The 15,013-nt window shown below is 35.8% G+C and overlaps 1 protein-coding gene across 1 annotated transcript in view; it reads right to left on the reverse strand.

The window, feature by feature from the left end:
• Nucleotides 1–11,534: 11,534 nt before the first annotated feature.
• Nucleotides 11,535–15,013, reverse strand: part of LOC128999240 (kelch repeat and BTB domain-containing protein 3-like) — a 41,658-nt gene continuing 38,179 nt past the window's right edge. The window contains exon 5 of the mRNA XM_054425639.1: nucleotides 11,535–12,567. Within this exon, the coding sequence (XP_054281614.1) occupies nucleotides 11,858–12,567 (710 nt within the window). The 3' untranslated portion in view covers nucleotides 11,535–11,857. The remainder of the gene's footprint in view (nucleotides 12,568–15,013) is intronic.

A 15,013-nucleotide genomic window follows, 5' to 3' on the forward strand; every position in this document is an offset into this window, starting at 1 on the left:
GACTAACTACGCCAGATCCAGTCCCATTCCCCGGATTATGCGCCTCGGGAATGTGATAAGCAGCTCTGTTGACCTTCTTACTGCCTCCTTGGGAGTGGTTCGGCGTTCTGCAGCTGACAGCATCCTTGAGGGTACCCCGTAAAAGCACTGTTGTTTTGTTCCTTTGTTGTTGATTTTTCTCTTGTTAATTTTGTGATCTATTGTGTTTGTATTCTTGTATTGATATACTCATTGTTATCTTTTGTTATTGTTATATTTTGTTATTGTTATATATTTTATACATTGTTATTTTTCTGTAACATCTATACCCATTGTTTTGCCATGTAATAATTAGTTTTAAATATTGTTTAGCTATTTTCCTATTTGTAGCGACTTAATGTAAAATGGTGTTTGCCGTTGGTGTTCAATAAATAAATAAATAAATAAATAAGACTAAACCAATATCTCCAAACCAGGAAACTTGACTAGCCTATTTTCACCACATAGCTTGAAAATAGGTAAATAAGTTAGTAGCCCATTTATTTACTATCAAAAACAATTTATAATGTTTCAAAATAACTTTAAATGCACAGGTTTTAACGTGCAATAACCTAAATAAGTTTATGATTTAAGTCCTTGAAATAACGGATAGGCCTAACCTCAAATAATGAATATTATGATGCCAGCCAGGTTGAATTGGAATTTGACAGCATCCCACCAACCGATCACACGGCCAACCTAACAACACGAAACGCCGAAAACAAACAAGCAAAAACAGTGGCACGTTTTTCTCTAATATTTAACCAGAGAGTAGTGACTCCAGTTATAATCTATATAATGTCTATATCTCAATGGTTGTAACCACGAATAATAGAAACGTGGTAACAGCTGTTGTGTTGTATTTACAACAGCTGGTTACTGGACTATGAAAATATTGACTCCGCTTTAAATGTTATGATATAGATTTTTAATTCATATTGTTTTGGCTTACAATTTTGTATGTTTTATTGTTTTATTTTCAATATTTTAATAAATTACTTTTCATAAATTTAACTCTTATACTACACTCCTGCTTTTAGCGAATTTCCCTATAGGGAAGTAGCTATTGCATTGAGTATTTTTTTCCGATTTTGATAAAATTTGGTTTAAAGGTGTATAGCAGGATAAACTTCAATGAGTTCTCGAACCAGCATGGGTCATGGGAACGGGGTTTAACGGGGGTGTTATTGGATAATTTTTTTTCATATTTTACCCCCTGCGGGTTCAAGGTATAGGTCTAGACTGCCAACAGAACCCAACCCGCTGCTATGGGTCAATCAAAAAGTATATTTAGGTCCTTAAGTAAATAAATCTGCGGGTTCAGGTATAGATCTAGACTGCCAACAGAACCCAACCCGCTGCTATGGGTCAATCAAAAAGTATATTTAGGTCCTTAAGTAAATAAATCTGCGGGTTCAGGTATAGATCTAGACTGCCAACAGAACCCAACCCGCTGCTATGGGTCAATCAAAAAGTATATTTAGGTCCTTAAGTAAATAAATCTGCGGGTTCAGGTATAGATCTAGACTGCCAACAGAACCCAACCCGCTGCTATGGGTCAATCAAAAAGTATATTTAGGTCCTTAAGTAAATAAATCTGCGGGTTCAGGTATAGATCTAGACTGCCAACAGAACCCAACCCGCTGCTATGGGTCAATCAAAAAGTATATTTAGGTCCTTAAGTAAATAAATCTGTATCTTCCTGTAGATATAAAACAGCATGCTGAACTAAATTGAGCCAAATTCCTTAAGTATCAAGTATTTGAACCAGCCAAGCCTTTGTTAATCCACTATAGGCCCAAATACAATGGAAGCAAAGGAAATTTCTGTTAGAGCGTAGGAGAATCCTCTGAACATTTTTAAAAGTATAATTATCATAGTGAATTGTGAATATTTAGTATTGATATAAATTTAATGCTCAGTAAGCTACTTCCTTAGTAGCTTACTGTCCACAAAGTCCTTTTCTTCTCAACGACAATCATCTGTTGAAATCCATTAAAAAGGAAATAAAAGAAAGTAGTTTTTAGCAAAAGCTGAAATATTATTTGATAATCAGACCAGTTAACTGCTTCAATGTTTTTTTTTTGTTTTTTTTTTGCTGCTCTATCTAATAAAGGAAATCGGTTAAGCTTAAATTTGTTTTAAAATCTAGAAATAAATTCATATTGAATGTTATTACTACATTGTACTGTATCAGGTTACACATTTAAAAATATTGTACACCTACTTTATGTTATTCAAATGTACAAACACAAACTTGTACTTCCAATAATACAATTTTTATTGAATTATTGAGTGATTAAATCAATTAAAATCATTATCAGACAAAATGGAAGGTCCAACAGATGTTATTATTACTAACTAGCTGTAACCCGCGGGCTTTGCCCCGTTTAACTTCTTAATTTTCAAGATTATCTCATTCGCATGGCTCAATCACGTCCTGGTTGAAGTTTGTTCGCTACGCTCACTCACCTTTAGGTTGGAGCTCGTTCGCTGCGCTCACTTGCCTTCAGGTTAGCTCGTTCGCTACGCTAACTCGCCTCCAGGTTGAAGTTCGTTCGCTACGCTCACTCACCTTTTGGTTGCAAATTAGCTGTTGTCATAAATGTAAAAGAAATAATAGTGCTGCACCCTGTTGGTAATTTTTGTAACTTTAATGCTATTGAACATCACAGAACAGAACCAACTTGTTTAATTGAAACAGCTGTTAAGATTCAATAATTTCATTTCTCATAAGGTTAACATGGGAAACTCCAGAGCCACTGGGGCGGAGCCCGAAAGGATTTTTGAAATAAGAATATGCCTATATGTTAATCGGGAATGTGAGCTATCATCATGCCAAATTTCAGCCCAATCCGACCAGTATTTTTCGCGTTCACTTGTCACAAACATACATCCATACATCCATACATCCATACATCCATCCATACATCCATACATCCAAACTTTCTCATTTATAATATTAGTAGGATATCTATTATATTATTAAAATGATACAATCAAATTTTATGTAAACGGTTAAGGTCATTTACCAAATAAAAATATAGGCATATGGCACATCAATATGAAGCTTAGAGTATGTAGATTTGCCGAAAAGTATTGATATGGATGAATTTCCTAAGGGCTCTGCCCCACAGGCTGATTTCCAAAGGGCCACGCTAGAGTCCAAGGGCTTTCTAAAGTTAGATGTTTTAATTTAGTTTAGTTAATGAAACAGCTGGTCAGTACAATGAACTGGTGTTTGTAGGTCCGTGAAGTTGGCGTACCCATATTAGCGTATCCACTTTTGATCATACCAATCGTTAGTTCATCGTTAGTTCTCGATAGTTCCCAAATTTTTTCGTTAGTTCCCAAAAAATAAAAAAGTTATAGCTGATAATAAGTGGGTACGCTAACTTCACACTTCCGGGTTCTAGCGCGGGCCGTTTTCTGATGAGAAATGTTTACATCTATATATCAACCGTTAGTTCTTCGTTAGTCCTCGATAGTTCCCAAATTTTTTCGATAGTTCTCAAAAATTAAAAAAGTTACGAGGCATACAAAGTGGGTACGCTAACTTCACAATTGTACAATTTCCAGCGGGCACAGTTTTCTGACTATAAATGCCTATATCTATATACCAATCGTTAGTTCTTCGTTAGTTCTCGATAGTTCCCCAATATTTACGTTAGTTCTCAAAAAATAAAAAAGTTACGAGGCATACAAAGTGGGTACGCTAACTTCACAACTATACAATTTCCAGCGGGCACCGTTTTCAGACTATAAATGCTTATATCTATACACCAATTGTTAGTTCTTCGTTAGTTCTCGATAGTTCCCCAATATTTACGTTAGTTCTCAAAAAATAAAAAAAATTACGAAGCATAAAAAGTAGGTACGCCAACTTCACAATTATACAATTTCCAGCGGGCACCGTTTTCTGACTATAAATGCTTATATCTATACACCAATCGTTAGTTCTTCGTTAGTTCTCGATAGTTCTCCAATATTTACGTTAGTTCTCAACAAATAAAAAAGTTACGAAGCATAAAAAGTGGGTACGCCAACTTCACAATTATAGAATTTCCAGCGGGCACAGTTTTCTGAATAAAAATGCTCATATCTATATACCAATCGTTAGTTCTTCGTTAGTTCTCGATAGTTCCTCAATATTTACGTTAGTTCTCAAAAAATAAAAAAGTTACGAGGCATACAAAGTGGGTACGCCAACTTCACAATTATAGAATTTCCAGCGGGCACAGTTTTCTAAATAAAAATGCTTATATCTATATACCAATCGTTAGTTCTTCGTTAGTTCTCGATAGTTCTCAAATATTTATGTTAGTTCTCAAAATATAAAAAAAGTTACGAGGCATACAAAGTGGGTATGCTAACTTCACGATTATACAATTTCCAGCGGGCACAGTTTTCTGAATAAAAATGCTTATATCTAGGTATATACCAATCGTTAGGTCAGCTTCAACTCATCAGGTGCAATTTTTTAATTTTTTTAGAAATGAAATAACAATATAAATCGGTGAGGTATCAAGAACTTACGATTAATATTAACATATAGGCACTTTTAGTCAGACAAGGGTGCACGCTAGAAATGATTTGGGTGTGAGGTTGCCATAACCACGTTTAAGACCTTATTGCCTTTTTTTTTAAGAACTAGCAATAATATTGGGAAACTAACAAGAAATAACGAAGAACTAAAAATTGGTATATAGATATAAGCGTTTTTAGTCAGAAAACAGTGTCCGCTGGAAATTTTATAATTTTGAAGTCAGCGTACTCACTTTGTAACTTTTTTATTTTTTGAGAACTAACGTAAATATGTGAGAACTATCGAGAACTAACAAAGAACTAACGATTGGTATATAGATATAAGCATTTTTAGTCAGAAAACGGTGCCCGCTGGAAATTCTATAATTGTGAAGTTGGCGTACCCACATTTTATGCTTCGTAACTTTATTTTTATTTTTTGAGAACTAACGTAAATATTGGAGAACTATCGAGAACTAACAAAGAACTAACGATTGTTATATAGATATAATGATTTATAGTCAGAAATCGGTGCCCGATGGAAATTGTATAATCGTGAAGTTAGCATACCCACTTTGTATGCCTCGTATTTTTTTTTATTTTTTGAAGAAATAACGTAAATATTTGAGAACTATCGAGAACTAACGAAGAACTAACGATTGGTATATAGATATAAGCATTTTTATTTAGAAAACTGTGCCCGCTGGAAATTCTATAATTGTGAAGTTGGCGTACCCACTGTTTATGCTTCGTAACTTTTTCATTTTTTGAGAACTAACACAAATATTGGAGAACTATCGAGAACTAACGAAGAACTAACGATTGGTATATAGATATAAGCATTTATAGTCAGAAAACGGTGCCCGCTGGAAATTGTATAGTTGTGAAGTTAGCGTACCCACTTTGTATGCCTCGTAACTTTTTTATTTTTTGAGAACTAACGTAAATATTGGGGAACTATCGAGAACTAACGAAGAACTAACGATTGGTATATAGATATAGGTATTTATAGTCAGAAAACTGTGCCCGCTGGAAATTGTACAATTGTGAAGTTAGCGTACCCACTTTGTATGCCTCGTAACTTTTGTATTTTTTGAGAACTAACGTAAATATTGGGGAACTATCGAGAACTAACGAAACGATTGGTATATAGATATAGGTATTTATAGTCAGAAAACTGTGCCCGCTGGAAATTGTACAATTGTGAAGTTAGCGTACCCACTTTGTATGCCTCGTAACTTTTGTATTTTTTGAGAACTAACGTAAATATTGGGGAACTATCGAGAACTAACGAAACGATTGGTATATAGATATAGGTATTTATAGTCAGAAAACTGTGCCCGCTGGAAATTGTACAATTGTGAAGTTAGCGTACCCACTTTGTATGCCTCGTAACTTTTGTATTTTTTGAGAACTAATGTAAATATTGGGGAGCTATTGAGAACTAATGAAGAACTAACGATTGGTATATATATAGGTATTTATAGTCAGAAAACTGTGCCCGCTGGAAATTGTACAATTGTGAAGTTAGCGTACCCACTTTGTATGCCTCGTAACTTTTTTATTTTTCGAGAACTAACGAAAAAATTTGGGAACTATCGAGGACTAACGAAGAACTAACGATAGATATATAGATGTAAACATTTCTCATCAGAAAACGGCGCGCGCTAGAACCCGGAAGTGTGAAGTTAGCGTACCCACTTATTATCGGCTATAACTTTTTTTTTTTTGGGAACTAACGAAAAAATTTGGGAACTATCGAGAACTAACGATGAACTAACGATTGGTATGATCAAAAGTGGATACGCTAATATGGGTACGCCAACTTCACGGACCTGGTGTTTGTTTATTTACTCGAAAAAGATGTTTGTGTCGCTTTATGTAGATTGAGGAGGGTTATGTTTGGTTTTAAAGAAAGGTTGTATACGTTTTGTAAAGTATTGCTCAAAGTTACATTTTGTAATTTATATCGTAAGCTACGTATAAAGAGGCTTGACTAAAATTGAAGAATTATGGTAAAACATGTCATTCATGAAGCATCAATATGAAGCAATTGATGCTATTGCTACACTAATATATGTTGTCATATTCTTTTGGATCCATTAACATTAAAAGTAGGGGGTTGAAAGTAAGTAGGTTTACACTTTAAATCAGCTTATATTTTCATACTAAATTATAGAGTTGTTGTATTTTAAAACGCACATCAGCACCACTTGAATAGCTCTCTGGGTCACATTTTATTCCCGTTGCAACGCACGGGTATAGCAGCTTGTTATAGTTTAAAATCCAACAGAGAGGACTATTGGTAATGTACAAAGATAACAACTTTTTAATTTTGTTAAATGTCTTAGGTAGTTGGTATTCCTGAAGAGCAGATATTCGGTCTTGTGCTTGTGTCTTGTGGAGGGTAGACACCTGATGCTTAAACTTTGTAGCCTAAAAACGTCACTACGGGCATTGCAAAAACACACTTGGACGAGTTTACAATAACGCCATTGGAATGGAGTCTTTTGGACAAGTCCTCAGATGTTGCTCATATTCTTTAATTGATCGGGAAAACACTAAAATATCATCAATGTAGCTGAACGTTAAGGCCCCCTTCACACTGGGCCACCATGGTGGTGACACCGGTGGCGACACCATGGTGGCTACGTTACATTAGCATTGATTTTAATGGGACATCTTCACACTGAGCTTTGGTGGCGCGTCTGGCCGCGCGACCAGAAATGCGGTGGCTCGGGGTTGCGATTTTCAGAGACACCAGTCTGGTGGCGCCACCACGTCGTACCATGGTTTCTTATTGGACTGTTCACATTGGAGCGACTGGCAGCGCCACCAGTCACTACCAGCGGGCATTACTCAGTATACTAGTTTACTAATCTTTTGAAGTTGTTAAGGTAATAAATATGGGGAAACGATTTTATTGATATAACAAAATGTATAGGTACTCTATTTCATTTACATCTTTTCGTCATTACAATATATACATTGAGTCAAGGTATTACAGTGTTATTAATAAATGGTATATTAACTATGTTTTTATTTAATTTTCCACAACGTTAGTAGCAGTTTCTCTTCTGGAGATATTTTATCTTTCAGACGTCCCAGAAGCTCATCAAAACTTAAAACACTCATTCTTGAGTAAGTAGTAATTGTGAAACGTGTCAGGGTTATTTCTAAGGTCTTGGTACTGAATGAAAAAAGTCTCTCTGGTACTTATATCTCATAAAAACGGATGAACAAAAAATAAGTTTTTTTCTTATGTTTCACAATAAAAAAAAATATATATACGCTAAGCACCTGCCTCTTCGACGTCCAACTGTGAGCTTTGTGGCTGCAGCTGCACTGGTGGCTGAGCTGGTGGTCCATGCGCATTTTGACCGGCCACCAGTGTCGCCACCGGTGTCGCCACCATGGTGGCCCAGTGTGAAGAGGCCCTAAATCTAGGTTTTGGGTTACTTCATCTATGAAACGCTGGAATGTTTGGCCAGCATTACGTAGCCCAAAAGTCATGAATGGAAACTCGAAAAGGCCGAATGGAGTTGTGATAGCAGTTTTGCATATGTCATCTGGGTGTACAGGGATTTGTTGGTATGCTTTACTAAATCTATGACAGAAAATACGTTACAGCCTGAAAGATTATTTGAAAAATCATGAATGTGTCTAACAGGATGCCTGTCAGGAGTGGTGCGTGCATTCAATGCACGGTAGTCTCCACACGGTCTCCATCCATTTTCTCCTTTTGGCGCCAGATGCAGGGGTGAAGCCCACGGACTGTCTGATGGACGAGCAGTACCACATTTTACCATGTCGGCAAATTCACTTTTTGCAATGCTGAGCTTTTCATAGGCCAGTCGTCTTGGTCGGCAGAATACAGGAGGTCCTGGAGTCGTGTGCATATGATATACTGTCTGGTGCTTCACTTCTCGAGGCAATCCTGGAGGGCGAGTAATTTCAGGGAATTCATGCAGGATTTTAGAGGGGAGTAGTGACTACGGATTTTACGCTACTTTGAGTCGTAACGGAAAGTTGTCCTCCTGTAATAAGTCCAGTTGTGGCATCGTGAAGTCGCAACAGTCGACAGTCAGGAAGCAAATGGTAGTCATTGAGGAAGTCTGAGCCAATGATTGGAACACAGACATCTGCAACTGTGAACTGCCATGCAAAACTACGGCGTAGGCCTAGGTCCAATGTCATAGAACAGGTTCCGTAAGTCTTGATAGTACTACCGTTGGCGGCACTTAGTTCAAAGTCTGTAGCTGTGCGACGGTCTCGTAGAAGACGTTTGGGATAACATGAAACGTCAGAGCCGGTGTCGATCAAGAACCGGAGATTCAACTTTTTATCTGAGACAAAAATTCTGCGGCTGGATGCTTGACAGTCAGTCGCCGCTGTTACTGGCCATCCTTGGAGTTTCCCGCGTAAGAGCAAGGAGAAATACATTTTGACGCGTGCTCACCAAATTTAGCATTTTACCAGCAGATATGGCTTGTAGATCTGTGCTGATCTTTATTCGTGTTCTTTGATGTTTTCTTGTCATGATTGGTCGAATTATTGTGCTGGAGGGATACTTCGAGTGCGTCAATCCTCTGCGTCATCCTCCCAATAGCAGCAGTGAGGTCGTCATTAGACTGTGTGTGTTCACGAGATGTCGTAGCATTTACTGATACTTGCGGTGTTCTTGTAGAAACTTCAATGACTTTATCGGCTATATCTGCAAGTTTATCAAGTGGAAGTTCATTTTGAGCTGTGATAATCGCTTGAACGTTAACAGGGAGACGACGTAGCCAGAGTGCTCGAAGTATGTTGTCCTATAGTTGGGCTGGACCGATCAGAGTACGTAGGTGGCGTAAGAACTGTGATGGCTTGCGATCTCCGATATCTTCGTCGCTTATCAACTGAACTGCCTGACGCATTCTTCTTCACTAGTAGACAGCCTTTCAATAAGCTTCAAACGAAGTACCTCGTAACGATTCGTTGCAGGCGGATTTGTGATGATGTCATCTACTTCTACTGCGTAACGTGTTTCGAGCTGAGAAACGACTTAGTGGAACCGAGTGTCATCGCTTGTGATGCCTGAGATGGCGAACTGGGAATCTACCTGAGCAAACCATAGACTAGGACGATCGGCCTAGAATGGTGGAAGCTTTACTGCAACTCGATTAACTGATACATTACCAGAGTCGTTGCGTTGCTGAACGTTGGTTGGGAGTTCATTTTGTTGCTCTCGTAATTTCGCCAATTGGAGCTTCGATTTCTTCTAGCGACATTAGTAATATTGAGGAAGGAATGTCGTACTTCTTGTTGTCGTTGTTTGGGGTCACCAATATATAGGGATGATTAATCTGTATGAATTAATTTCACCACTATATGAATGAATATTTGATAAAGTTTTTTTTGTAAACGGATGAAGAAGTGTACTAAATCAAAAACTGAACTTTTTTACAAAAACAAGCAACAGCTGTTAGGTAATAAATCTATATCTATAAAAGAGGAACTATGTATGTATGTGTGTGTGTGTGTGTGTATACGTTATGGACTCCGAAACCACTCAACAGATTGTAATGAAACTTTCAGGCATTGTTAAGTATCTTTCAAGGATGGTTCGAGTGAAGTTTGGTGCAGATCCGTCAAAAGGGCTCTGCCCTAGAGGGTTTTAAGTGGGCCAATGTCAGACTTTTTGATCTACAATGTTTACAAATAAATATAATTTAAAAGCAGATGTTTACTTTCACCAACTGTGTTTTGTAGGTTTGAATAATCACAACATTCTGTATTAGCATTAGTCGTGATTTGAAATAGTGCCACAGTGTTTCTACAGAGTGCAGCACAGAAAACTATTTTACTTTTTAGTAAGTCCAAATGTATTAAACCCCAATCGCAGCACACCTGTGCACTGAACAACGTTTAAATTCTCCAATGTTAAATATTAAAACATAAAAACCTTTATCAAAGTATTATAAATGACTTTTTTTTTAATTTATGACAACAGCTAATTTGCAACCAAAAGGTGAGTGAGCGTAGCGAACGAACATCAACCTGGAGGCGAGTAAGCGTAGCGAACGAGCTAACCTGAAAACAAGTGAGCGCAGCGAACGATTTCCAACCTGAAGGTGAGTGAGCGTAGCGAACGAACTTCAAGCAGGAAGTGATTGAGCCATGCGAATACTTATGAAGTTAAGCGGGGCAAAGCCCGCGGGTACAGCTAGTATTAAAATAAAGTGTAGACTAAAGGCAACACAGCTGTGGCTAAGTTGACGCCACAATTCTATTACTTATCATGCCAACAAATTGCACTGTAAAACAATTGATTTCAACTATCTAAGACGTAACTAAAAGTCTGAATTATTATAGGTACTTTAACGTTATCCCTGGTTTTATATAGTATACATTACATTGTAGAATTGACAGGCAAATGAGTAATCCAAATTTATTATTGCTTACTGGCTTAAAAATGAAGATCAGCTGTATTGAAGTAAATAAAAATCAGCAGTAAATGGCTTCTAATGCTATTCTTATGGAGGACATTTTACGTTTTATCTCGTTTTCTGGTAACTTTATGGGAATTCTACTATTTCTCCCGAGTCCCTGGGGTCAAGACCTTTAATTTAAGACCCCTCCCACTTTTCTGTGACTTACCAGACGTCCACAGTTTGTCAGTAAAAATTTTGTCTTACAGAATTATATAAAAGGATTGTTGACCTACTTGAAGTTATTCAAATGTACAAACACAGACTAGTACTTTAAATAATTAGATTTTTATTGATATATTGAGTAATTTAATCAAATAAACTAATTATCAGAGAAAATTGAAATTCCAACATATATTATAATTAGGCTAATGTAATAATATTAATTAAAAATCAAACAGAGATTATTATTTTAGTAATGTACAATATTTACAGATATATTTTTATTTTTTTTACAATTCTTGAATGATGTAACAGGTTAAATGAATCCATTTTCAGTTGCAGTTTTCAATCTATTTATTTTAAAATGTGTCTTTGAATTGGTATATAATGCACAACAAATAACTAGAAGTGATTTTAATTCACCTAAATACAGGATTCTTTACATTCCACTTCTACCACAGCAGTTACTCCAACAAGTATATAAAACTTAAAATTGCATTTCAGTCCAAACTTACTTTTAAACAAATTTGTATGTATTTAAATTTGGATTAGAAGAATTTTACAAAAAGCTTATTTTGTTCAGGGTTAAATCAAATAAAATTAAAAGATATACATTTTCGGCACACACACTTTAGTGGAGTTAAAACCCTAACAACTCCATAGTATTTTTTCCTAGAGTGACATTATTCCTCTGATGTTGTTTTGTACATTAACTTGTTTGAAGGAAAGTCGTACCATTCATCTTGTTTGTCTATACTTAGAATTAAGTGTTCAGTTTTGGTGTTGGGCTTTTCCCTACTGAACCATTGTTTGTGATCTCCTTTCACCATCATCATGACAGAGTACTTGGTGTCTGGCTTCAAGGTTATGTTTCTCCCATCAACAGCTAGAGGAATCTCAAACTTGACTCCATACTTGACATACTTCCTGAAGCTTATCACAGGTTCATGCACATCCAAGTCGTTCCACTCAGTTATTGTTGTTGAACAGCTCACTTTATATGTACTATCTACAGGGACTCCTGGTTTAAGATCAAGTGATTCACACTCTAGTGGTAAAAGCTCAATTGCATGTGTTTGGGTTCTCAGGGTAAAGTTGTAACAGTAGTGTTGTTGACCAAATGTCCTATCCAACATAGCTATTTCTAGTTGCGATGAAGAACAGACTTTGTTTTTTTTCAGTTTCCTTGGTTTAGTCTCATTTGAAAACTCGCTAAGAGCTTGAATGGTTTCTTTTTTAAATTGATAACGACACATGCTTTTGACTTCTTCCATCACAAAAATACCTGAAGAAATCACTTCTAATGTCTCTTCTCCACTCAGTGAGTAAGGTCTTAACTGTCGAGTCAACCCTGAGAGTTGTTGGCGGATCAGCTGTTCATCTTCAGAGTCAGCTGGGGAAAAAACATAGCCTATTTAAATGTGATGGTCACAGATTAAAAAAAAAAATCCAACCAGTTCTTCGATACATGATCAACTTAACGATTACGTGTAATTATTTAATAGAACTTGGGTCCCAAAAATTTGTTACCACATCAATTTCCACTATTTACAGTAATAAGTTAAACGGCTTAATAGGTCATTGATGAATGATTTTCCTAATGATTTCCATACTAAAAATATTATAGCAGTTTAATAGGTCAAGTTTTAAGGGTAAATAAATGTTAATAAATGATAAGTACTTATTATTTGTTATCAATAATCATTTTTTATGATAAATTAATTTTAAAAACCTGCAGACTAAGCAAATTTCCCTTTGCCTGAGTTTACTAACTAATTCTACATAAGAATAAGACAAAAATGTTAAATTTATCTTTTTGGAATAATTTTCTCCTTAACCATTAAGCGCATATCAACGATTCAATATAATAAATTATTTGTTTTTAAGCTCTGTAAAATGGGTTGGAAATAAATTACAAAACTTGTTTTTAGAGTCAAAAATGGGAAAACTACTTGTTACCCCATGGACCCCCATTTCCGTAATCAGATTATACAGGTTCGCAAACTCGTTAGAATGAAAATAGGTTTACATGTTTTTATACTGAAACTCATCAAAATCAGATAATTTTTGCTCAAGTTATCGTGCTTACGGACTGACACACATATATATACAGTCTACTCTTGGTAGCCTACTTAAAAAACTTGATGGGTTAAAGATACGATAATTCAAACATACGATAATTCAAGATAAAAGCTCAGTCTGTAGATAATACCTTTAACATTTCAAATTTCTACAAAGCATTTATTTGGATACAATTGGTATTTCAAAGTCCAATCAGAGGGCAGGCCGTTTTTGAACAAGCAGTAATATGATCTTTCTTTGGCAAAACACAACTATAATTCGAAGGAAGGGATTCCTTATTGTCATTATAGAAAACTATAAATCCTGTTAGCAGAGTAATATGTCTTAAATATTGTTATTGATGACGCAAGAATCAATAGTAAAAAGAAAAAATACCCCCGCCGCAGCAAACCTGCAGACTAAGCGAATTTCCATTTCCCTGAATGGATTTACACTAAAATGTCTCCTTAAAAATATCACATTTATTCCCTATTTAAATAGAATCAGTTTAAAACATACTTAGGTTTGCTGCAACAGGGAGGGTAAAAGTGTTTTTTATGTAAAATGTTAATAGTTAGTAAGAAATAAAAACATTTTCCAAATTTGGGCAAAATATGTTTATAAACAAGCAAACTACAATAGTTTACTTATTCTCCATAAGAATAACATAGGAATTTTAAATTTACAATTTTTTTGAATTTTCTCCGTAACCATTAGGCGCATTATAACGCTTCAATATACAAAATTATTTGTTTTATTAAGCTCTACAATATAGTTTCGAAAGAAATTGCAAAATTGTATGTTTTTTGGGTCAAAAATGGGAAAAACCCATTTTTACCCCATAAAAGCCCCCATAAACCCCCGTTCCCATTGTCCGATCATGCTGGTTCGCGAACTCGTTCGAATAAACGTAGGTTTACACGTTTGTACCAAATTTCATCAAAATCGGATCATTTTTGCTCGAGTTATCGTGCTAACGGACACATATATATATATATATATATATATATATATATATAAATATATATATAAATATATATATATATATATATAAATATATATATATATATATATATATATATATATATATATATATATATATATGAATTTGAAGGGATGGTGTTTTTGACCTCTAGGGACCTCAAAACGAAAAAAAAAATCGGTCCCGGGTCCAGGTCTTACCGTGAGTACTACGGTAATAGCTTATTCCCTATATGGGAAATTCGCTAAAAATAACAGATACTGGTAAATAACTAAGAAAATAGGCTGTCGTTTGTTTGTTGTTACTAAAAAGGGGTTGTTTTGTTGTAACGTTCTGTACCTTATCTAATACAGTATTTTGCAATTTGAATGATTTGTTTTAATCACGATAAGTAGAACCTGTTGATAATTCAATTTCAATACTACGGCTACGGCTAATTAATTGCTTAACCTCAACGTCCCACAGAATGCAATACCACTTCGCTTGCTCGCCCAATTCTAATATTGCATTCAATTATTGAAAAGTTTGCACACTTTAAGGGGTACCATTTAGTACAGATTCCGTTACATTTAACTCCACCAGATCTAACAGCTAAACTATTTTCACATTCACCACAGCGAGAGCTTCCCTTGCAGCTGGCCAACATTCTGTATCTGATGGGGAAGGGAGACGGAAGTTCTGCCATAATCCTACCCGGGTATTGTTATAGCTAATCCCCTAATTTATGGCCCTACCCGGCAGTTGAGGGGCGTGTAGTCCTATTCTGCCAGAGTTTCATTTCGCCCGTAACCTAATT

The sequence above is a fragment of the Macrosteles quadrilineatus genome, unplaced genomic scaffold (genome assembly GCF_028750875.1).
Source record: "Macrosteles quadrilineatus isolate MER2022 unplaced genomic scaffold, UCM_ALF_1.0 Scaffold_8__2_contigs__length_117827958, whole genome shotgun sequence".
NCBI classification, from domain to species: Eukaryota; Metazoa; Arthropoda; class Insecta; order Hemiptera; family Cicadellidae; genus Macrosteles; species Macrosteles quadrilineatus.